Source organism: Sporothrix schenckii, assembly GCF_000961545.1.
Source record: "Sporothrix schenckii 1099-18 chromosome Unknown Cont44, whole genome shotgun sequence".
NCBI lineage: Eukaryota > Fungi > Ascomycota > Sordariomycetes > Ophiostomatales > Ophiostomataceae > Sporothrix > Sporothrix schenckii.
In genome coordinates this window covers 2,383,003-2,405,983 of record NW_015971145.1, presented here as the reverse complement: position 1 = coordinate 2,405,983, position 22,981 = coordinate 2,383,003, and the positions used below count along the sequence as shown (strand labels likewise).

General features: G+C 56.9%; 6 protein-coding genes across 6 annotated transcripts; 3 read left to right on the top strand and 3 right to left on the bottom strand.

Annotated features, from left to right (window-relative positions):
- Positions 1-334: 334 nt before the first annotated feature.
- On the top strand, positions 335-2,422 carry SPSK_08757 (uncharacterized protein; the record flags this gene model as incomplete). Its single annotated transcript, XM_016735345.1, has 1 exon — positions 335-2,422. One exon carries the CDS (start codon positions 335-337, stop codon positions 2,420-2,422), a length of 2,088 nt encoding a protein of 695 aa, XP_016587515.1.
- Positions 2,423-3,562: 1,140 nt separating this feature from the next.
- On the top strand, positions 3,563-6,259 carry SPSK_08528 (uncharacterized protein; the record flags this gene model as incomplete). The annotated part of the gene is made up of 2 exons (XM_016735121.1): positions 3,563-5,325; positions 5,425-6,259. 2 exons carry the CDS (start codon positions 3,563-3,565, stop codon positions 6,257-6,259), a joined length of 2,598 nt encoding a protein of 865 aa, XP_016587514.1.
- A 589-nt stretch (positions 6,260-6,848) lies between these two features.
- SPSK_08509 (uncharacterized protein) lies at positions 6,849-9,620 on the bottom strand (the record flags this gene model as incomplete). Its single annotated transcript, XM_016735104.1, has 1 exon — positions 6,849-9,620. One exon carries the CDS (start codon positions 9,618-9,620, stop codon positions 6,849-6,851), a length of 2,772 nt encoding a protein of 923 aa, XP_016587513.1.
- Positions 9,621-10,640: 1,020 nt separating this feature from the next.
- SPSK_08478 (uncharacterized protein) lies at positions 10,641-13,517 on the bottom strand (the record flags this gene model as incomplete). Its single annotated transcript, XM_016735074.1, has 1 exon — positions 10,641-13,517. One exon carries the CDS (start codon positions 13,515-13,517, stop codon positions 10,641-10,643), a length of 2,877 nt encoding a protein of 958 aa, XP_016587512.1.
- Positions 13,518-15,157: 1,640 nt separating this feature from the next.
- Positions 15,158-16,804, bottom strand: SPSK_09052 (MFS transporter, ACS family, pantothenate transporter; the record flags this gene model as incomplete). The annotated part of the gene is made up of 1 exon (XM_016735633.1): positions 15,158-16,804. One exon carries the CDS (start codon positions 16,802-16,804, stop codon positions 15,158-15,160), a length of 1,647 nt encoding a protein of 548 aa, XP_016587511.1.
- A 2,773-nt stretch (positions 16,805-19,577) lies between these two features.
- SPSK_08823 (flavin-binding protein monooxygenase) lies at positions 19,578-21,532 on the top strand (the record flags this gene model as incomplete). Its single annotated transcript, XM_016735410.1, has 4 exons — positions 19,578-19,640; positions 19,716-19,826; positions 19,881-19,944; positions 20,004-21,532. 4 exons carry the CDS (start codon positions 19,578-19,580, stop codon positions 21,530-21,532), a joined length of 1,767 nt encoding a protein of 588 aa, XP_016587510.1.
- Positions 21,533-22,981: the final 1,449 nt, after the last annotated feature.

The window sequence follows — 22,981 nt, the reverse complement described above, 5'->3', positions numbered from 1 at the left end:
ACAAAGCGCGACTTACACTGGCCAGAACTCACACCAGCTCTGCGGTCCTCGCTTCTCTTTATCTCTTCTCTTTGGTTTCGGTGGTTTCACTCTCTTCCTCTCGTATGCCCATCGGGTCTATTTAACCGTTCTCTGTTCCCACTTCTTGTCATACTTGATACCTTTTCCTCTTTCTTTTTCTCTCTTAAACCCATTTCTTTCCCGACTTCCCTCCCCTTTTCTTACTATCCTTCTTCGTATCTTACTTGCTTTACTGTAAGTTCTTTTTCAACCCTCAAAATATCACACAACCTATTCCCATATTCAACCACTTGCCAACCAGCACACAAACAGAATGTCTTGGAACGAAGACATGTTCCCGCCCGGCATGAACAACATGCCTGGCATGCCCGGGTCCCTGGCTTTTCGGCCCGGCCCGCCGCCGCCTCATCATGGCCGCCACCACCACGGCCATGGGCATCACCACCATGGCCCTTCCCCTCCTCCTCCTCCTGGCTCTGATCCCAGGCCTGTTCCTGGTGATGAGGTCGCCTTGATCACCGATGACGTGTCGGCCGAGACCACTGCCGATGCTACCGCCACGGATGCCAAGGACAATGACAACAACGAGAAGGGTACTGACAAAAACAACGGCGACGATGACACCCGTGAGGGTGGTCGCCGGCGCTGCGGTGGCCGTCACCGCCACCACCATCACTGGAGCGGACATCACGCTGACTGGGACGCCTACGCGAGCGCGCCCTTCGGCGGACCTTGGGCTGCCAGCATCCCTCATCCTCCTCCTCCTCCTTATGGTTTTGCCGATCCACATGGCCCTCACGGCTTTGGCCCTCACGGCTTTGGCCCTCGTGGTTTCAGAGGTGGTCGTCACGGCCATCGTCACCACCATGGCCTCCACGAGGACGGTCCGGGCGGCTTCGGTGAGTTCGGTTTTGGTGGCCCCGGTCACTTTCATGGACGCGACCATCACGGTCGCGGTTTCGGCCGCTGGGGCAGGGACGAGTCCGATGCTGCCACTGCCATGGGAACCGAGGCCGCCGAGCCCATGACGACTGCCGATGCCAAGTTTGGTGATGAGGAGGGCACGTGTTCCTCGTCTTCGTCCTCAAGCAGCGAGAGCGAGAGTGAGGAGGACATCACCAAGACCGAGAAGGACGACTCTCCTTCCACGGTCCGTGGCGACACCCCCGCCGCAGGAGCTGCTGCGGGTGCTCCTTCTGGCCCCGCTGCTGATGCTGCTTCTGCCAACGCCCTTGGTGAGCAGCCCACCCCCGATAACTGTTCCGGCCGCCGTGGTGGTCGCTGCGGTGGTGGTTGGCGCGGCTGGCGCGGCTGGCGCGGTCCCCCTTGCTGCGAGAGCTGCGAGGGAGCCCGCTCGGCTTGTCGTGCTGCTCGTCATGCTCGCCATGCTGCGCGTGCCGCCGCATACGCTGCTCGCTCTGGCGAAGAGGGCACTGCCCCTGCCGACCATGCCGGGCCTGGTGTTCCCGGTGACAATGAGGATGAGGGTGACCGTCCTCGTGGCTGCCGCAGAGGCCGTCATGGCGGCTGTCATGGCGGCCGTCGCGGTGCTCACGGCCATGACTTCCACGGCCACCACGGCCCTGGCCCCTTTGCCCGTGGCGACTTCTTTGGTGCAGGCATCGGTCCCGGTGGCCCTTACTTCCACCACCATCGCTTTGGCCCTCCTGGCCCGCATGGTGGCCCTCACGGTCACCACGGTCGTCGCGGCGGCCGTCATGGCGGTGGTCCCTCTGGTCTGGGTGGCCCCGGTGGACCTTTCGGTCCTGCCGGTCCCTTCGGTCCTAACGGTCCCTTTGGCCCGGAGGGCCCCATCGGCCGCCACTTTGGCCCCGACGGCATCGGTCGCCGTAGCTTCGGCCCCATGATGGCTGCCCTGTCCAACCATCCCTTGGCCCGTAATTTGCGAGAGATGAGCCGCACCTACTTTGGAGACACCAGTGGCGCCCGTGATGCTACCCCGGTTGCCGATGCCATTGGAACCGCCGGTGACGATGACGCCGCAGATTATTTTGTCCCACCCGTCGATATCTTTGTCGACGACAATCGAGGCGGTTGGATTTTGCACGTCGCGTTGCCCGGTGCCAACAAGGAGGACATCGACGTCCAGTGGGATGCTGACCGTGGCGTGCTAACCATTGCCGGCGTTGTCGTCCGCCCCGGCAACGAGGCCTTTTTGGAAGGTCTGATCAACGCGGAGCGCCACGTCGGCCTGTTCCAGCGTGAGGTGAATCTGCCACCCTTTGGCAATCAGACGACCTCGAACAACAGCGACGCACCCGCCAAGCAGGAGGTTGATGCTGCAGGCATCACGGCACGAATGGAGAACGGCGTGCTGATTGTCGTTGTGCCGACGGTCGACAAGGAGTGGACCGAGGTGCAGAAGGTGGACATTGAGTAGGAGGAGAGCTGGAGAGATGGATAGTACCAGGGCCCCAATTTGTGACGGCTCATGGGAACAGGGGGTTGTTATATGTTGCACCTGCCTGAATTGGATGTATCTCGTTCTTTCCTTCAATCATCCCTTTTACCTTCCGGTCTATAGTCGACGCGAAACCGATATTTTACTCTTCAGGAAATCACCAAAGCCTATAAAAAAGCCTATAAAAAATTAGCATATCCAAGAAATACTGTGTCTTGATTTATCTTGTATTTTTTTTTTCTGTCCGTTTTACCGTCAACGCGTCACGCTCGTTCCTCAGTTTTTTGTTTCCTTTCCTGGTCTACTAGATAGCGGCTCATAAGAGCCAATCAATTTGCAAATTATATAACTCTCAAAACCTTGAAGGTTTTTTTAAGTAAGTCTACAGCCATTATATTTGCCCCCTGTGTCTGCCTTGTGAAAACTGTGTCAATATTTGTACAAAGCCGTAAAAACTGTAAAAGTGACGAAGATAATCGCACTTACAAGAAAATGATTGGATGACAGTTGCCCTCGCTCTGCTGCCTACACATTTCTGCTTTATGACTAATCGATTGTTGGTCCCACTTTTATGGGAGGCCCAAGCTCCCTCCCTCGCAGCCGCTCGCTCATTCCCCCCATTTCTGTTGCCGCTGACAACAGAGGGCCAAAAAGACCAGGTCTGGCAACAACGCAAGGGGGCGAACAGCAAAAAAGTGGGTAAATCCCGTCACTGATCGCTCCTACCCATAACAAAAGAGAGCACTGGAGGGCAATCCAAAACAAGCCAGAGCGACCCTGTACGGCAGGAGGCAAACGACGTGAAACCCTTCCTTCACTACAAAGTACATGCATCCAATTTCTTAATCCAAGGGGAATTGGAATGCAACCTGCAGGAAACACAACATACGACTACATTTCGTCTGTGCCCACCGCGACAAGCAGACACAGACACTCTGGTCTTTGATCGCGACACCTGTGCATCATTTTGCATTGTCGTGTACTGTGTCCTCTCGTTCCCTCATTTTCTCCGGAGAGCCTCACCATCGCCGACAATCTCGACAACGGCATCCATCGCGACTCTCTGAGGCCCGTTCTACTTCTTTTGTGCCCTGCCCGTCGCCCAGACCTTCTGCCACCATGTCTGACACCGAGAGCGTCGACTACCTCCAGCCGGGCTTCGACCCCGCCAGCCTCACGAACCCCCGCCTACGCTCTATCCTCGTCACCTACAACGTCAACTATCCGTCCAACGCCAAAAAACCCGAACTCGTCGAACTCTTTAACGCCAATGTCGCGCCTCAGGCCAGCAAGATCCTCGCCCGCCGGGCTCGCGCCAAGCGCTCCAGCATGGGTATCGTCGACGCCCAGACGTCCGCGTCCTACAGCCAGAGCACAACGGCCTTTGGCGACTCTTTTGATCAGGAGCCACCTGAGCAGTTGTCGCCCAAGAAGCGCCGTGGTCGGCCGTCGTCCCACGCTGCCACGCCACACATCGACGAGCACGACGAGGACGAGGCGGAGGATGCCCAGCGCCGTCAGCGCCGCAGCAGCCCGCGCAAGCGCTCGTCGCGCCAGAGTAGCTTCCAGCCGCCCGAGTCGACAGCTTCGTACTCGGTGGCCGCTGCCTCTGATACCGACACGGGCCCTGAGGCTCGCACGGGCGTTGCTGCCGGTCGCCCGCCCTCCCGGCGTGCCCGCACGAAGACTCCTCAGGTCAAGCTGGAGCCTACTGAGGAGGAGCAGTTCTTGGCCACTCCTGCGGTGGCAGCAACTGGCCGTAACGCGCGCCTGAGCCCCGCCGATGAGGACAACGACACCGTCTTTACCTACGACAACCCCTTCCAGAGCGGCAGCTCGCCACTCTCGGGCTCCTCGCCCGCCCAGCGCCGGCGCACCACAAACTATGACGAGCCGGCCTCGCACAAACACACGTCGACGAGCACGTCTGGGCGCGTTCCATCGTCGTCACGGAAGTCCCGTGTCGTGTCCTCGCCGGCAGCACAGCCGGCCTACGACTCTCCGCCCATCCGTGCTGTTGCACAACGGCGCAACTCGCCTTTTGCCAAGGCGGTATCACAGTCACCCGAGCCCGAGGAGGAGGAAGAGGAAGAGTCTGACGAGGATTACGACCCACTTGCGCCCGGCGAGGAGTTTACACCGGAAGAGCAGCTAGAGGTGACACAACAGGAAGAGGTCCAGCGGCGCCAGAACGTCGGATCCAGCCGGCGCTCAGGAAAGGGTAGCAGCAAAGCCGTGGCCCGGCGGAGAAGGGGCATCGTGTCGTCCCTATCCACACCGCTTCTGGTGCTATTTCTGACGCTGCTTGGTGTATATGGCGGTTGGTACCGCCAAGAGAAGCGTGCTGTCGGCTTCTGCGGCCTCGGCCGCTTAGCTGTCCCACTTCTGTCGGAGCAGATCGAAAAGCTGGAGTGGCTGCCGGACTGGGTGCGCGACATCGAAATCCCAAACAGTCTGCAGGTGTTCATTGAGCCGACGTGCGAGCCCTGCCCGTCGCATGCCTTCTGTTACTCGGACTTTACCGTGCGCTGCGAGAACGGCTACATTGAAAAGCCGCACCCGCTGGCCCTCGGCGGCCTGGTTCCACTGCCGCCCACGTGCGAGCCCGACGGCGAACGTGCCCGTCGCGTCAAGGCTGTCGCTGACAAGGCCATCGAGGAGCTGCGTGACCGTCGCGCCAAGTGGGAGTGCGGTGACCTCGTTGACGACGAGGGTCAGGTACCCGAGGATCCGGCCATCGACGTGCCTGTTCTCAAGGAAGTTATCAGCGAGAAGCGCAGCAAGAAGATGAGCAAAGAGGAGTTTGACGACCTGTGGACCGCCGCCATTGGCGACATCGAGTCCCGCGACGAGGTCGAGTCCGAACCGGATTCCAACTACGCGTAAGAACACTACTCTCCATCTCCTCGCACGCCTTTAGCCATCATCTACCGTTCTGAATATCTGACATGAACTAATTAGCCATCCTATCGGGCCTGTAGCGCCACAGATCCCGGAACAGTTCCAAACACCCGCCTATCGTCCACCTCGCTCGCTCGCCTTCCGCTCACCTGCGCCGTCCGCCGGTCCATCCGACTCGGCCTCGCAAGACATCGACTCTCTCTTTCAGTTTTAATCCTGTCCCTCTTTGGCGTCGCCTACCTCCGCCACCAGATCAGGGCCCGCCGTGCAGACCGAGCCCGCGTACCTGCGCTGGTGGATATTGTGCTGGAGCGGCTCGCGGCCCAGAAAGAATTGTGGCTATATGAGGACGACTTTGAAGGCGGCGGCAGCGGTGGCGGCGGCGGTGCTGGCTCGGGACAGAGTGAAGACGCGGACGACAGCAGCTTCTTGCCCGACCCCTTCTTGTTCCTGCCTCAGCTGCGCGACGATGTCTTGCGGGCGACACACTCGCTATCGGCGCGGGAACGCATTTGGAAGCACGTGCGTGCCGTCGTTGAGCAGAACAGCAACGTGCGCACAGGCCAGCGCGAGGGCCGAAACGGCGAGGTGGGCCGTGCGTGGGAGTGGATTGGGCCTGTTGGCACCGCCTCGAGCGTGATTGCCAACGGCAGCAGTGCTGCTTTGAATCCCTTGGAGATGAGCGCTGTTCGTCGGCGGCGCAGCGGCCGGGCGTCGTTGATGCCGACTGGTAGTGGTGCCACCTCCAGGGCTGGGTCGGCGGCACCGAGAGATAGCATCGGTGCCAGCCGGCCTGGTGATGTGTCGGATGCCCCTGCTGGTGAGGCACAGCAGCCGCAAAAGGATGGTCCGGCAGGAAGCGAGCATCGGTCTGCCCTGCACAAACGGTGGCAGGAGTCGCGACCATTCTACTGAGGCGTTGTATTTTGTATTTTTATCATTCTGGTTGCGTACCTACTGTTTCTTTTCTTGTCTCATCATACTATCACTACATGCATGCATCGTGCATTGCTTACGTATATTTTTCTTAATTCATCTTATTCAAGCTGTTTGCCTTTGTTCTTCGTTTTGTCGTTCTAGTATTTTTCGTTTGGTATTCCCCTCTTGCAACATGTCGGTAATCACACTGCGTCACAGTACACGGAGTACGGTGTTATTTACCTGCTCTATTTGGTGGAAGTTAACCCTGATTTACTTTCGATATCTTGTGCTGACAGTCCAAAGAAAAAGTATAAAAAATAAACAAAAAAAAGCAGAAAAGAGAAAGTGAAAGAGAAATACCAAAAAAACGCAGTCATGTCAACTTCTTATTTATGGTTTAATTTTTTGTCCTCATTGAAAATTTCCGCATCAACACGACCATGGAAAATAGCGACCATTTGATCAAAGTCATATTTGAATCAGGACGCACTGCGAACTAGATAGACTCTTCATAGTATAATAATATAGTAGGCACTTTAATTGTAAAAGAAGATATTCACGGTCCCATCGACAACGTAAACGCTTATGCTGCCATTGCAGCCTCCCGGCAAATTGTCCGCAGCCGCCGGATACTCATACCAGTACCTGCTGTCATGGTGTAGTAGCCAACCTCGGACCCATCTCCCTCATTTCCGGCCATTCCGACACTCATTCCTGACTGCTCCCGCACGACGGCTTGCAGCGCCGCCCGAAAGTCAGCATTGACTAGATTTGAGAGGACGAAGTACCTGTACACGTAGTTGTCCGTCTCAACGCCCGCCCAAAATAGCGGCCACTGGAATCGGTCGAGCTCGACGGGTCCGACGGTGCGAATGGCACGTTCGGCCAGATGGATGATCTGGCCGCTGACGGCCTGCCGGTGGGACGAAGGGTCGCCACCAAGCGGCGAGTAAGGTGATGATTGTTGTTTTTGCCGTTGCAGTCGCTTGTAGGTTTCATAGCTGTAGTTGTAGCCGTAGCTGTTGTTACGGTGGATGCTGTCATCCACACCGCTGATGCCTACCAGACCCTGCTCCTCGTCTGCACAATCCTCCTCGCCGTACAGGTCTCCGTGCGTGGCACCTGCGCGCAGCAGATGCAGCTCCAGCGCCAGATGGTGGCACACAGCCCAATCAGCCATGGCTAAGAGGCGCGAGCGATGGCCGCCACTGGTGGCGGCAAAGGCGGACAGGCGGAAAACGGTTGCGTAGCGCGAGCGCAGAGAGTGAACATCGCGGGCTATTTGGGCGATGGAATCCGGTGGAGAGGGCGACGAAAAAGAACGACGACTCGGCCTGCGACCTGTGGTAGTAGCCCTGTCCTCCGTCTCCTCCGTCTCCTCCGTCTCATAGACAAGATTCAGACGGTGCACGGCCACCCACGTCTCATTGATGAGCTGGAGGGCGGGCCAGTTTTGGTTGTCGTCGGCAATCTCCTCGGGGGTGTAGTCGTCCCAAAAGTCAAGAAGGGTCGTACGAGCCGTCTCGTAAAAGCCAACCTGGCTGCGCGGCCGCATGCGAAATTGCTTTGAGAGAGCACCGCCCTTTCCAAAGAAGCAGGCCGCACAGTCATACCAATAGAGCCAACTGAGCAAGCGGGACACGAAGGACCGGTACTTGACGGGTGGCAGTGGCCTTTCGGCGGAGACCATACTCTTTGCAGATTTTGCTGTGCTGACGGGTGCGGCTGTGGGAAGCGGCTGGACCGAATCATATGCAACTGGACGGTCGGTGGTATTGCCGGTCTCGTCCACAATTTCGCATATGCTTAGGTCGTCATCTTCCTCAGCCCCGACACTTAGGGGAGGCGAGGCCCAGCGCTTCTGGGAGTAAGTCGTGGGTAAAGCCGATGGAGGCTCGCTGCTCATGAGGCCGCGCCGGAGCTGGTGTTTGTGCAAGTAGTCTCCCATGGCCTCGCTGAACGCATTATGCGAGCCCCATCGCCCGTGCTTCAGAGTGCTGCGTCGTCGATAGACGAGATACTCGAGCCAGAAGCATGCCACCACGACCACGTGGCAAAGGCCGGCCTCGGCAGCTCCGCGGGGTGCGGCCACCAGTTCCTGAAGGGCTGCTTGGCCAGCATCATAATGATATCGGGCGAGCTGGCGAGGCGTGTCGGTAGCACCTTGCGTACTGGGCGCCACAGTCTGGCTCGCTGGGCCACCAGGAGCACTGCCACCACCACCAATGATGTTGTGGCCGCGCTCGGTATTTAAGCGCCAGTCCAGCTCGCTGAACGAGGCGGCCAGCATCAGGTGTAAAATGGGCTCGTGGTGGATGGCTAATTTGATGAGGATGGCGTGGGTGGACCAGACGGGCGACTTGGAGCCAATGCTGAAGCCGACCTGCTGATGGAAGAGAAGGAGAGCTTCAAAATGGAGTTGAGTCAGGTGCATGCGGCTGGGAAAGCTGGCGAGGACAACCGTGGTGGTGCCCAAGACGAGGCTGTTTATGGGCGACGGGGCCACAGCGGGTACAAGTTGGAAGACTGGGCCAAAGGGGTTGCCAAAAGGGGTGCTATGGACAACTGTGCTGCAGTCGGCCGGGCTATCTTCCAGTACGACGGGCGTGGGAATGGCACACGTCGATGTCCCAATCGCCGTTGTAGAAGGTGGCTGCAGTGGAGAAAGAGGTGTCGACAAGTCGCCGAAGAACATGTAGTCTTCATCCTCCATACTTGGGAGATAGGATGAGGGCGATGGTATACGCATGGACGGCGATCCAAGGACATCGAAGGACGAGAAATCTAGGCTGGTATCTGCAAGCGTGGGAGTTGCTTGGCGGACAGTGCGGTAGGTATTCATTGGCACACATGAGGGAATATCGTTTCGTGTGATTTGCGGCACAGGCGAATCATATGGTGGGTACTCAGTGTACTCGGACGCGGGCCTAATCGAACTCGTGTGGTCACTGTTGCTACTACTGCCGGCAGCTTCCATTGCACTTAAGCAGGGTGACGTGCCACTCACGGTCGGTGACGACAGCGAGGAGATGGTGGATGCCACTAATGGTCCGGGTGATGACATAGCCGGTGCTAAGGAGGCTGCCATTGCGACCGGGGTTTTGGGCACAATCTTCTGGGGCCGCCAGTTGGTAAACCGCCGCCTCTTGATCGGCCCGGCCCCTCGGCGCCGGTCATGTAGGCATATGGTCTTGCCCTCGGGGCCGTAGTCACACTGGAGGTGTAGACGCGTGCACATTTTGCAGCTTGGCTTGACCTCGTCACACTTGACTTTGCGGCCGCGACATGTCAAGCAACCCGACTTGGAGCGGGAGTTGGTAGAGCTGCCGCCACGCTGTTTTGGTTGGGATGGCATGGTCCTTGTTCATGTGTCGTTGGATGCGAGGTCGTTGGCAATTTTTGAACAAAAGAGAAATAAACGCCTTGTCGCTAAGACCATAAACTGTTGTGTCGTCATACGTTAATTAAAGTAGAGATGATGAACTAATTTGACATGTGAGCCGAATGGGAGACCAAGTGGGGGAGAAGAGATGTCATGATCGCGACACGACACAAGGACAGCTGCTCTGTTATTCCTCCGTGTGTGCCTCTTATCTCCCTGATCTGTTTTCTGCTGGAGAAGTCAGAATGATAGACGGAGAAAAAGGAGGAAGCAAAAAGACGCAGGAGATGCTATGGCAAGGACGATGATTCCCGCAACAGTAAAAGGGGGAAACAGCAAGGCTCACTTAACCGTTGAGTTGGATGTATGGGGAGGCTCGTGGTGTTTACACAGCCAGGCCGCTCGACAGTCGTCCGGGATGACGGATGTGGAGATGTTCTGGAGCCGTTGCCCCAAGCCAGGTGACCCGAAACGAAAAGCGCCTAACCCAGCTGGACACTGCAATGTAGAGCGGTCGACATAAAAGAGGAGCAGATGGGAGGAGGGACGCTGCCGTCGGCAAATCGAGCCAATAAGAGGTTCTAAAATGCGCCTCCCATTAAGTGCACTGCAGGTTGCGGGCGAAGATGGAGCGATAGGCGTCGGAACAAGCGACAGGGAGCGACAATAGCCAAATATACGGCGTCCGAGAAAGAAAGTCCTAGATAGTCAAGACAAGGAGGCAGTGCAAGATGACGGTGTTCGTTTGGCGACGAGATTTGCAACAATGAAACAATGGCAAAGAGGAATCAAGCAGGAGAATGCCCCTGTCAAGTGAGGATGTAGATTTTAAACGGATGAAGAAATGCCAATTGAATGCCGGGAAAGTTAAAACATTATATGGATTACCAATGCCCCCAAAACTCCAAATGAATAAGTCCATAAATAATAATCAGCACAGCACCAATCAACGCCAATGTGGATTAACAAAGATGAAGTCTCCTGGCCACCTGCTCACGCATGCCCGTGAACTTGATGCCCGTGGTAATTAGGCACTGGTGTGCGGCGCGGCCGCTTGCGCCGCTCACCTGATAGGTAGTTGTAGGTACTGGCGACACCGAGCGACTTTTGAATAAGCTCCTCGACCTCGTCGCAAATGTCGTGGATGTCGTTGGCAACATCAACGTCGTCTTTGCGCATACTGGTTGTGGCAGCCAAGGAGAGCGGCGGCAGCCCTCCGCCGCCGTACGGCGATGCGGGGGAGTTAGACGCGATGGAGGTGTGACTATGACCCTGGCCCTGACTCTGACTGACGTATTGGGCGTGATTGTGATAGTCCTGCAAGGTGTTCGCAGGATGGTAGCCAAGATTGTGGCTACCAGGCTGATTATACCCCTGGCTCTGGCCTTGGCTGCCGTATGTGTGGTGCCCTCGGTCTGTAGGGCTGTTGTGGAAGTAGGCGGGTGGCATTTCAGGGTTGGCTGCAACGGCGGCCGCGCGGCTTTGTACTTGGCGCAAGCGTATACGGAACACCGCCTCGAGACGTCGGTAGAGGATGGCACCTTTGCGTGCATAGCCCCAAGTGGGTTGAAAGGCGCGTAGGATGCCCTCACACTGCAGAATCATGTCGAGCTGCTCGGCGACGATGGACGCCAGCTGCTGTTCGGGCGCGACAGGTGGCGGCAGCGAGTATGAGCCTGGCGTACCGGAAGTGCCGTAGTTGCCGAGGCCGCCGCTGCTGGGAGGCAGCGTGCCACAGCAGAGGTTGAAGTAGGTGTGTAGCAAAATACGGCACACGACCAGCATGCGACTCAAGGTCGTCCAATTGAGTGCCAACTGACGGTCGACAAACTGGGCATACACGCTCTGGACGTACTTGCCAATGGTGCGGTGGAGGTCCATCAGGTCTTCGGGCTCGCTGGGGCCAGAGTTGAAGAGCGACGGGCAGTACAGCAGCATGAGCATGCCGTGGTAGTTGGTATTGAGCCACGTGATAGTGTTATGGAAGTGAACGGCGTGAGCTTCGCGCCGCGCCAGGAGCGTGCCCTGCGTGTACCAGTTGTCGGCAGCACCGCGCAGCTCATCAATCATGGCGCGGCGCTCTCGGAGGCTAGGCAGGAGCATCCGGCGCTGCTGCGGTTGCTGGTGGAAGGGCGCAGCTGGATGGGATAGGGCCAGTCCGCCATGGTCCAAGTGCACAAGGGAGAGGCAGCGGCCCTCGATGTCGCGCAGGGCAATCGCCTGACGGGCAATCTGCAGCGTGGTAATGTGCTCGGCCTGTTCAGAGGCGGCAAACTCTTGGGTTGTGACGCCGGGAAGCGATAGGTCGGCGTCGTAGTCTTGGACGGCCAGGGAGAGCCCGTAAACACTGGCCACAAGGCGGTCGATGGAAAAGACACACCAGAACAGTCGATGGTGAAACTCGGATTGCAACAACTGGCTAGGCTCCGAGGCGGACGATCCTCGGCGGTTGAGACCGAGCAGGACAGACTCGCGGCCCAGCATGCCGACGATGACCCAGGGCGACCAGCCGTCCGGGTCAAAGAGCGCGTAGATGGTCAGCAGGAGCAGCACTTCAACGGCGGGAATAGACCGATTGCTGAGGCAGGTTTGGACGATTTCTTGGTACGGCATGCGGATCTGCGTGAGCGCCTGGGCTGCAATGGCGCGGTCTTCTTCGTCAATGTCAACGCTGGCAGTTGTGCGGTGGCCGAGTCCGGCCATGCCGTTACGGAAGGTCTCGCCACCACTCCGGGTGCCTCCAAACCGAGAAATGGCTTCTATGCCCAAAATCATGACAAGATACAGGCGCACAGAGGTGAGGTCGATACTGTGGCCTTCCTCGAAGACGGCGTGGCCAATGTGCGACTCGGCCAGGTCGATGATGGAGCTTTCGTAGAGGCAGGGATATGAACGGTGCATGTGACGAAAGTAAGCGCGGACGAGGTGCATGTGGCTGAACCTGGGCGTGTATTGTCGCACAGGCTGCAACCTAGGCCGGACACTGAGAGCATCGGAGGGAGTGTAGCGGGGCGTCCGGCTTGCGGCAGCCATTGGAGGTACGGTGGAGGGTGGTGGCCCGTGGTGCTGATGCATATGGGGCGGATCGGGATTGTCCGTGCTGGAGGGCGTTGGCTGCTGATGAATGCTGCCAGCAGATGTTGGCCCCGGTGGGATGCCGTCCATGTCATGGTCCTCGGGTGGTGGGTTATGTGATACCACGATCGGCGCCGACTCGGTTCCTGGAGCTGCACCCGGCACTGCTCCTGGAACCGCGCCTGGAACCAGGGCAGAACCTGCTCCGAGGCCTGGTGCGGGCCCGGTTGTCGTTGTTGCTATGGATCCCCTTGCTGCTGCACCCTCCGCTAGCCGTGCAAGATGTGGCACCGAGTGCAGGTCGTAGCCCGTGTCGTAGCACGAAACTGGTGCCGAGCCGACGGGCATCAGCGAGTCAACGAAGTTGGACAGCCACGTCACACGAGCGCGCAGAGCAGCAGCTTGACTGGCGGTGCTGGCAACGGGCGAGGGGAAGAAACAGCGGGCACCCAGGCGCTTGCAGGCGGTGCATTCGGGGAGGATGCGATCGCACTTCTTTTTGGAGTTGCGGCAGCGGATGCAGGCGTACATCGCGACGGTCCCGTCGCTGCCCTGTGTGGCGACAGACTGCATGCCGCCAGCCGAAGGCGTGGTGCCATCCTCGCCCTGGGCGCTTTGACTCTCTCCCGCGTCCTCGTTGCCTTCGGCGCCGTACATGCTCTGGTCCGTCTTGACGCGGGGGCTCGTCTTGGAGGGCCGCCGGGCCGCTGCCGTGTTTGTCGGTCTTGGCTTCTCGATACGGAAGCGGTGCAATGTGCCACCCCTTTCGGGGGTGCCGGGGCCCGTCTTGTCCATAGTGGGGTGATGTGCAGTGTGGGGAGAGAAGGAAGCGTGCGCTGGGTATCTGCAATCGGCAGTTCGTGGCGATCATCCACTGCTGGTCCCCAGTTCACGTCCCCAAGCCCACCAGTTGTAAGACGGACAAGGGACCAAAGAGGAGATACAAGGCCCGCCCCGGTTGGCCTGGGTCGCCCGAAGCGGAGTTGCAGGCCACCGTGGAACCAGTTAGGCGGGTCTCGGAAAAAAAATATAAAAACAGAAATTGGAACAAAAGAGTAATAAACAACAGTAAGGCACGAGACTGGAGTCTCTGTGTGTCACCGAGAGCGGCAAGCAGCGCCACACGCACCCACTCTCTATCTCACAGCCAAGAAGGCGCCCAGGCTGCGGGTGCAGGTCTGCGGCAGGGCGGACAAGATGGCCGTGGCACGGCAGACACAGACAGGTCGGCAGCGTCAGGTTAGACCAGAAAACCAGCCAGACCTCAGGGCTGACCAGGGCCAAGCGGCAGCTGTGAGCAGGAGCAGGAAGCTTCCTAGCGGGTCGGATCACGGATAAAGTACCGCCTTGGTAGTGCAGCAGCAAAGTTGGCAGACGCGAGATGGCGTGTGGGTAGGGCTAGAGGGGGACAAGAAAGAAGGCAATTGGAACGAGCGATTGGACAGCAGGTAGAAACAGAAACAAGACGGAATGGGAGCGAAAACTGGGCTTGTCGGGCAGGCGATCCCGACGTTGTGTAAGCTGGGCTGCGCAGCAAAGGATTCGAATGGGACGGTGGCGGGTGGCGGGTGGCGGACGGGTCCTTTGATGGGACGCAAGACGAGAAAAACAAATTGAGGCTTCAGAGAAAAGGGGAAAACCAGAGAGACCAGGGGCTGAAAAATGGGTGAAAAAGCGAGTGAGCGGAGAGGGGGAACCGGTAGTCGAAATTTCGGAGTGGATTTTGTAGGCTTTGTTTTGGACTCCCTCGGCGTTGGTTGGCGGGCAGGTACGACCGGAGAGGCTGTGCGAACGGAAAGGAAGTACAACATACAAAGAAAGCACGGCTACCCATGCCAAACCGGGAAGGAACGAATGGGCAGTAGGAACTGGAAGTAGATAAATGGAAAGGGCGACGAGCTGTGGTGTCGGGGCGTTCTTCCGCTCTTTTGTCCAAAAGGATAGAGTACGATGAAGGAAGGAGCAAAAGAAGCCACAAAGAAATTGACAAACGAGGCCAACTGAGACAGAAGAAAGGCAACAAACAAAGCCACGGACTGCCAGTGTGTGCCGTACTCGTCTCCACGAACCATGGCGGGTAGCTTTCTTCACTTAGAGAGGATCCTTGGCTTTTCGGGTGGAACATGCTTTGTCGCCATCCGTCCAATGAATTGCGACTGTTGTGCTGCACTTGCAGGGCTCTAGGGTGCTAAGAATGGCTGCTATTCACTGTGCATTTCAGGCTACCCCAGTGCATTTAGTGCATTTAGTGCATTTAGTGTATTTAGTGTCAAATATTTGTTTATTTCGGCTTCCAGCAAAGTCAATCAAATGCCATCAACAAATTCACAACCAGGAACCGTACAACAAAGGGAACAATGATATTGGCAACAATGTTCCGTACCCGGGTCTCAGCCAAGAAAATGCTCAGTTATATTCGACCTCAAAAGTTACGTCTATACAACAGTCACCGCTCCATCGGCGACAGGTCTCGGCTTCTGGGCTGGTGGTGTTGATGCTACGGCTGCTCCGTCCTCTTTTCGAGTTTCGGCAGCCGTGATCTGGTCTTCTTGCTCGTCGTTACGCTCATACTTGCCCACAGGGAAATAACGCTGGGCCACAGGCACCAGCGTGATCGTGACAATCTGCAGCGCCAAGAAGACGGCCGTGAGCTTGTAGCCAACACGGAAGAAGGGCGCCTCGCCCGTGTTGAAGCTGACCAGCGGCAGCCAGGCCACAAAGACGTAGGCCACCGTGTCGGTCAACGCAATGACCAATGCGCGGTGCAGGTAATTGTACCCCAGGACCTCGGTAATGTACGTCATGTAGACGCCGGCCGTGCCCGTGGTGAGGTACGTCAAAAAGAAGCCGGCCAGAATCGCGGGGATGTTGGGGTCGGCTTTGTGGTCGTTCGTCACGGTGACCGACAGGATAATGGCGCCGATCAGCGACATGGAGGCGCCCCAGACGATAATGGGCCAGCGCGTCCGCAGGCCGTCGCTGGTCCAGGCAAAAACCAAGGTGAAAAAGACCAGGATGCCGAAGCCGGCCGTGGGGATCAAATTGACCTTTTCGACCGAGTAGCGCCCGGTTGCCTTGAGCCAGACGTTAAAGTACGAGTAGACGCGCGTGGCCTGGATGTAGCACACAAACGACAGCGTGAACAAGTAGACGGGCCACTCGCGGAACAGGTTGACAACGGTGCGCACGGTCAGGCGGCCGCGCGCACGACGGCCGACGCTCTGCATGCGCTCAATGGCACGCTGCTTCTCGTGCGGCTTGAGCCAGCGCGCACGCGTCGTGGTCGGGCTGTTGGGGATGGCAAAGAAGCCGTAGGCGGCAATGGGCACGCCAATGACGCCGTCAAAGATGAAGAGCCAGCGCCACGCAGCGATGCCGTGCACGCCGTTCATGTTGGAGTAGAGAGCGGCCTGCAGGTAGCCACTGAACATCTGGGCGACGCTCGACGAGGCCTGGTAGATGCAGGCACGCTTGCCCTGCTCTTCGGGGAGGTACCAGTTTCCGAGCAGGGTCATGATGCCCGGGTACGCCGACGCCTCGAGCAAGCCGATAAAGAAGCGCAGCACGTACACGGTGGTGACGTTTTTGGAGGCGGCCATGCCCGCCACGAGCAGACTCCAGGTGAGCTCCAGGGAGGGCAGCCATATGCTGGGTGACACATAGCTGGCCATGATAATTTGCGAGGGGACCTGGCCGATAATATAGCCAATGGTCCAGAAGGTGGTGAGGTAGTTGAGATCGTTGCCCGACATAGCCAGGTCCTCCTTCATGCCCGAGACGTACGCATTGGACACGTTTGTCTGGTCAAGGTACTTGACAAAGTAGGCGAGGCAGACGTAGCTGAGGATGAACCAGTCGATTTTGGCAATCAGGCGGCGGTCCTCGGGTGACTTATCGAGGGAGTCCCAGATGATACCGGCGAGACGCCGACGGTGGGCTACTGGCGAGGAAGAGGAGAAGTGGGTGGACGTATGCGGAAGGCCATCGTCCGTTTCTGCGCTGCGTGAGCCCAGTTGAGACGCAGTGGCTGTGTCGCCAGACTTGGTCTCGGCGGATTCGACAATGAAGCCTTTCTCTGCCATCACGAAGACAGAGGGACATGAGAGAGAGGGGGGGCGAAAAGGTAGCAGAGAGGTGCCACAACGTTGGACGTCAACAGCTAGGCAGCTTTGTCAACCAATCTTTAGACGCTGGCGAGTGGTAAGATATCTCGCTCCAGAACCTCAACTGCTCCTTCTCAAGCAGGAGGCAACAGCTTGACAATGGCACACAGAGGCCGCGTGCCGCGTCTCAGCAACCAGTCCGACGATACGATGCACGCTGCGAAGGGGTCGACCCAAGCGACACGATTGTCGACGTGGATCTTGTTGCTGTCGATGTCGATCGTCGTTTGTCAACGTGCCGTCCCCAAAGCCCTGTCCTGCCCGGCGGACGGGGGATTGTTGCACGGCGACAGGTTGATTGTCGATCGGCGCAGCAAAACGTGATCCAAAAACCTGAAGCAAGCCAGAAAAATGGGACAAAGGCAAGAGCGAAACGTCACGGGCGATGCACGCTAGCGATGCCACTACTGCTCCTTCCGGTCGTTCTGGGTCGCCCAGGGTTGTTCTGGAGCCGCCTAGTGCGTTTAGTGAGGGACTGAAGGCGAGGCTAGAGGCCCAAGTCCAACGGTTTAGCGCAAGACCAGAGCAAAGGGATGAATATCGCAAAGGATGAATAGAACAAGCGGAATAAAAAAAGAGCCAAGAAGCGCGCAGTTATCAACGTCGGAGAAGGCGACACTTTCTTCGTACGAGGAAGGAGCGACGCAAGACGAAAAGGCGAGAGAATACTGTCGGAGAGGGGAGAGACGGAAAGAACGAGGCTCAGAGCTCAAGAGAAGCTCGCCCTTCGAAACTGAAAACAAACCTCTGCTCTTCTCCTTTTATATCTCGCAAACCAGGCCAAAGGGCGGTCAACTTCGGTCAATTGCGGTCAACTGCGTCGCCGTTTTCAGTCCACGCACCGTTACCCCTCGCGACCCCCATCTTGCGCGACCACTTGCCTCGTTCTGTCCATCGCCCAGGACACAGCTTTGCTCTTTTCTTGGTGCGCAGGGGGCCTCGTTTCTCGTATTACGTTGCCTTTGGCCCCCAAGGACCATCCACCGTGGGGAGACACTTTGGGAATTCTCTCGGCCGTGCTCTGGTTCCCAGGTTCCCAGTCACTGCCTGCCGACGGGACGATCCATCCACTCCCTTGGCTGTCCGGATTCGGACGCTTTGCCTTGGCACGGGCGAAGTTATGTGACACCCTTTTGCCCAATTTGGTTGGTCATGACCATGTCGTCTTCTCCTCTCTCAGCGCCATCAGGCTGTCGACGTTCGCTTGACGTGCACCTGGGCCAGCAAATCAGCACGCTTCCTTGAAGCCGAATCCCGGACGACGTCGCATGGAGTGCTGGATTCGTGTCGCTGCAGCCATTGTCAATATTTCTTTGCTGCTTGTCTGATTGGTGCGCGGGTACCGGAGACAACGCCGTTTATTGGCGCGGGGGCGAGAAGGTCCTAATAATGCGACGTATTGCCGAAGAGATAAGGAAGACGATGAGTGTGTGCGAAAGTGTAGCCGTGGGATTGGGAAGAAGAGAAAACGAAGAGCAAAGAGAAAGAGCAAAAGGACAAGAGACGGAGATGGGATGAAAAAGGAACTGCCAGTCTTATACGAACGCATTTCTGTCCCCTTTGCCTAGCTGACTGTCGTGTCTGAAACAGAAAGAGAGCGATCGGGATGGAGCCCCGACAAAAAGCGCGTTTACGACGAAGGAAAGTAGCTTCAAATTACATTTCGGGCGGGAAGTGGCTCCCAAAGAACGGCGGTGGTAGAGTCCGCGACAAGACGGTGCATGTCGCTATAGCAAGACGTAAAGTAGCGTACAGTCCATGGTTAGTTGACAGCACTTGCGTTACATGGCGGGCGGAGAAGCAGCTACGATGTAATTACGACAGTCGCCCCGCCGCCCTCAAGCTTGCGCTCAAGCTTGTGCACACGGAAATACTTCGCCAGAGGTCGCCCCCGTCCCAGGCCACCGGATATAAGTACTCCGTAGGTCGTAGACTCTTTCCACGCGAGGCGCCAAACGCGCAGAATTGGCCAGATTGGCAGCACACTGCAGCCTCTGGTCCACCGCAGCTCTTTGGGACTGCTGGATGCATGATGACGACACGACGAAAGTCCCCACGGGGACGCGATAACGTCTGTAGGCGCGGAAACAGCGGCTGATGAGCCCAAGATGTCGGGGCGCCGCGTCCGCCGAGGCGAGAGAGGACCATGCATACGACATACGAACATCAACGCGCGGTGCACAACTGGTGCAAGACTAGCCCTGACGGCTGGAGGACCGTACACAGACCAGTGCCGCGATGGTTGCTATGGCTCGTGGACTAATACCGTGACGCTGAGAGGCGGGAGAAGGACGCGCATGGAACAGATGATGCCTTTTTGCACTGGCAATGCTTGATCTTGTATCTCTTCCCCTATCACTCGTAGTCAGTCGTTCTTGCCTCGTTAACGATCCTACCTCGGACGGACGAGTGTAACCGTCTCTGATAACCGTCTCTGATAACGGACATGCCAGCCCGCATCGTTCTTTCCTTCTTTGTCCAGCCTTCGTCACGGGGTCCCCCATAGTTCACTACTTGTATGGTACGATCGCAGCTTCCGTATCTTGTTTTGTTATTTTAGTTTTAAACCCTCCCCTGTCTTTTCTATTTACATCTACAACGGGCTGTCTGTAGACGGCATCCTTCTTTGCGTCATACTCTTTCGCGATCAACATCGCGCAGTTCGTCGTGGGCAGTGTCGGCCCTGATCGACATGCCACGAGACGCCCTGTTCGTGGCCGACGACGAGCCATTAAATCCGCATCCACCGATAAAAGTGAGCCCCAGATTTGGTATATCGAAATACAGATTGTAGAATATGAGATGTTTCGTGCTATCTTGTGTCTAACAGGTTCAGGTCGTCATCGTCGGCGCTGGCCTCGGGGGCATCATCACGGCCATCTTGCTCTCACACAAGGTCCCGAACCTCAAGTACACCCTCTTTGATCGTCAAGATCGCATTGTAAGTCGATACGATCCATATACTGGAAAACAGCCACTGCTAACCACCTTCGAGGGCGGCACCTGGGCTGCTAACATCTATCCCGGCGTGCGATGCGACATACCATCACACTGTTACCGTAAGACAATCCTGCCGCCACGCCTTGCTTGACACGCATCCTTCTCACTTCGTGCTTAGAAACCACCTTTGCTCCCAACCCGAACTGGGCCGAATACTACTCGACCGGCTCCGAGATCCGCGCATACTACGAGAAGCTCGTCGATGACTATGGCCTGCGCTCCCAGATACGCCTCCGTCATGAACTCCTATCTGCCACTTGGCGTCCCGACGGTGCCGTCTGGGACTTGGCCATCAAAGACCTCAACACGGAGGAGACCTTCCACGAGACCACACCCTTCTTCATCAACGCCCAGGGGCGCTTAAGCCGGCCCAAGCTGCCCGACGTTCCTGGCCTGGTAGACACCTTTGCCGGTACCCTTGTCCACACGGCCACCTGGGACCCCAACATCGATCTCACCGGTAAGCGTGTGGCCGTCATTGGCAACGGCTCTAGTGGCCAGCAAATCCTGCCCCATGTAGCACCACGTGCGGCGCACGTCGACCATTACGTGCGCTCGCGCGTATGGATCACACCCACCTTTCAAAAGAATCTCGTCGAAGCCACCGGCGACGATCCCGGCGCCCACCGGTATACCGATGCCGAAAAGGCTGCATTTGCAGCCGACCCAGCCGCCTACCTCGCCTACCGGCGCACCATTGAAGGCAACCTGCACACCAAGTTCCAGCGCAACATTCTCGGCAGCCCAGAGAACGAGGCCTTGCGGGCTTCTTGTATCAAGACCATGCGCCAGCGCGTCGGCGGTAGCCAAGAATGGCTGGACCGCTTGGTCCCTGACTTTGCGCCCGGATGCAAGCGACTGACACCCGCGCCGGGCTACCTCGAAACCATAGTCAAGGGTGCAGAGGACGGCACGGTGGCCTATGTCGACACGCCCCTTGTGGCCGCGACACAGACGGCCCTTGTCACCGCTGACGGTGTGGAGCGTCCCGTCGATGTGATCATTGCCGCCACGGGATTTGCCAATGGGTTTGTGCCACATTTCCCTGTTGTCGGTCGCAACGGTGTCGACCTTCGCCACGACTGGTCCGCCGAGGGTGCCACGGGCTACCCAGAGACCTATTTCGGTGTCATGGCGCCCGGCATGCCCAATTACTTCATGGTGCTGCAAGCCCAGGCCAACGGCGGTGGTGGGTCGATCCCTCTTCAGGTGGAGCTGTCCGCGACGTACATTGCCAAAGTGCTGCGTAAGATGCAGCTCCAGCAGTACCGCAGCATAACACCGGGTCGAGAGGCCACTGAGGACTTTAATGCATACTGCCAGGGCCACTTTCGAGACAAGGTAGCCAGTGACAGCTGCAGTTCGTGGCTCAAGGCACCCGGCGACGGTAGAGCAGGCGGCCGCACGTTGGTGTGGTGGCCCGGTTCGGGTCATCATCGCATGCAAGCATGTCTGGACCCACGCTGGGAAGACTTTGAGTTTGAGCAGAACCGGACACCACAGGCCCAGCGCAACCGGTACCACTACTTTGGCAATGGGTGGACAACCATTGAGCGTGACGCCGCCAGTACGGAAGCACTCACAGGCTACCTGCATGAAGTGGGAGCAGCAGACTTACGCTCTCTGCATGAGCGATGGTATGAATAAGATAAGAGGACAGCATAACCTATGACCAATAATGAATAATGAATACAAAAACGTCAATTCATTCACGACAGGAGATTAATAAGATAAAATAAAAATGAAAAGTAAATAAAGGCATAGGAAACAAAAACATCCTGGCGAATCGAAAGATTATAACATACTATAATTAATACGACCAACCGCCCTCCCCCCCTCCCTACCGCACCCCCCGGGATGCCTGCTACTGCCCCCCGGGCACAGCGCGCCACCGCGCGGACCCGTGGCTCGGTAGCACTGCAACCACAGCCACCGGCCCCGGTCTCGCCTACCAAACGTGCCCGTGTAAGGAGAAAGAGATTCGGCAAGTAATCGCCTATCAAACTTACCCAAGTAGCCGAGGAGGTCAAAAGCTCAATCAGAGTTCCGATCGTACATAAGGCGAAAAGGAAGATTCTGGCAAGTTCCATTGTCGCCGACGCGCCTTAGAGCGACGAGCGACGGAACTAAGAAAACTCTGCAAAACTCTTGCAAACTTCTCCACTTAAAAGGAATATATAAGAATCCTTTCGTAGGCGGCCACGTATCGTAGAACGGTCGCCCAAGCGAAAGTCTTGAGAACTTAAGCATATTTAAATTCCTATCTTCTTTAATCTTTTCTTTCACTGAGCCATACCTACGGTCACCCCATTTTAGCCTTAAGTACCTATTCCTTTACATAACGATAGTATAAGTTATCCGACGTACCGTCTTCTCCGTTATATACTACACTTTTTACCGACCACCGATACTTTTACCTTTACCTCCATTTAAAGAGACGGAATAAACCACCGTACGTTAACGGTAAAGGGTCCGATAGTAATAAGTCGTAGATAAAAGTAACGCCGGTATTATAACTAACTAAATATTATACTAAACAGTCTTAACCGTTCGACGTAAACACTTCGGCCTCACTAAAACCGAAAGTAACTTACTAACACAGATCCGCTCCGACTACATCGGTCTTAAGATATACCTCTTCCGAAGGAAAACAATAGACTCCCCGGAGTACCACTACGACGGGGGAGAAGAGACCACGGCCCATGTACTCCTAGACTGCACCGACGTGCCACCACGACCCCCTGACTAGCCCAGCACTATTAACGAATTACAACAAACGCTACACACCGGCCGGACAGCCAGACCACTCCTCCGGTGGCTCCTTCGGAGCGAGAGGCTGCCGGAATACCGCCTCGCCCGGGAGCTCGAGCAGTCACCTGCCCCGGGCTTACCGTAGTCATTCCCCTCTTTCTTGCTATATCTCCTTTGTTTTGATTTGTTAGATTTTATCTTTTGTTTCGATTCTAATTTTCGATCTGGATTTGCTTTGTTTTATTTACTTTCCTTATTTGTAACACCTACGTCAAGGCTGCTGCGCGTTACCGCTACATAGAACATATTTGTGTATAGCACTGTGGAAGTTTTTTCCCCATGAGG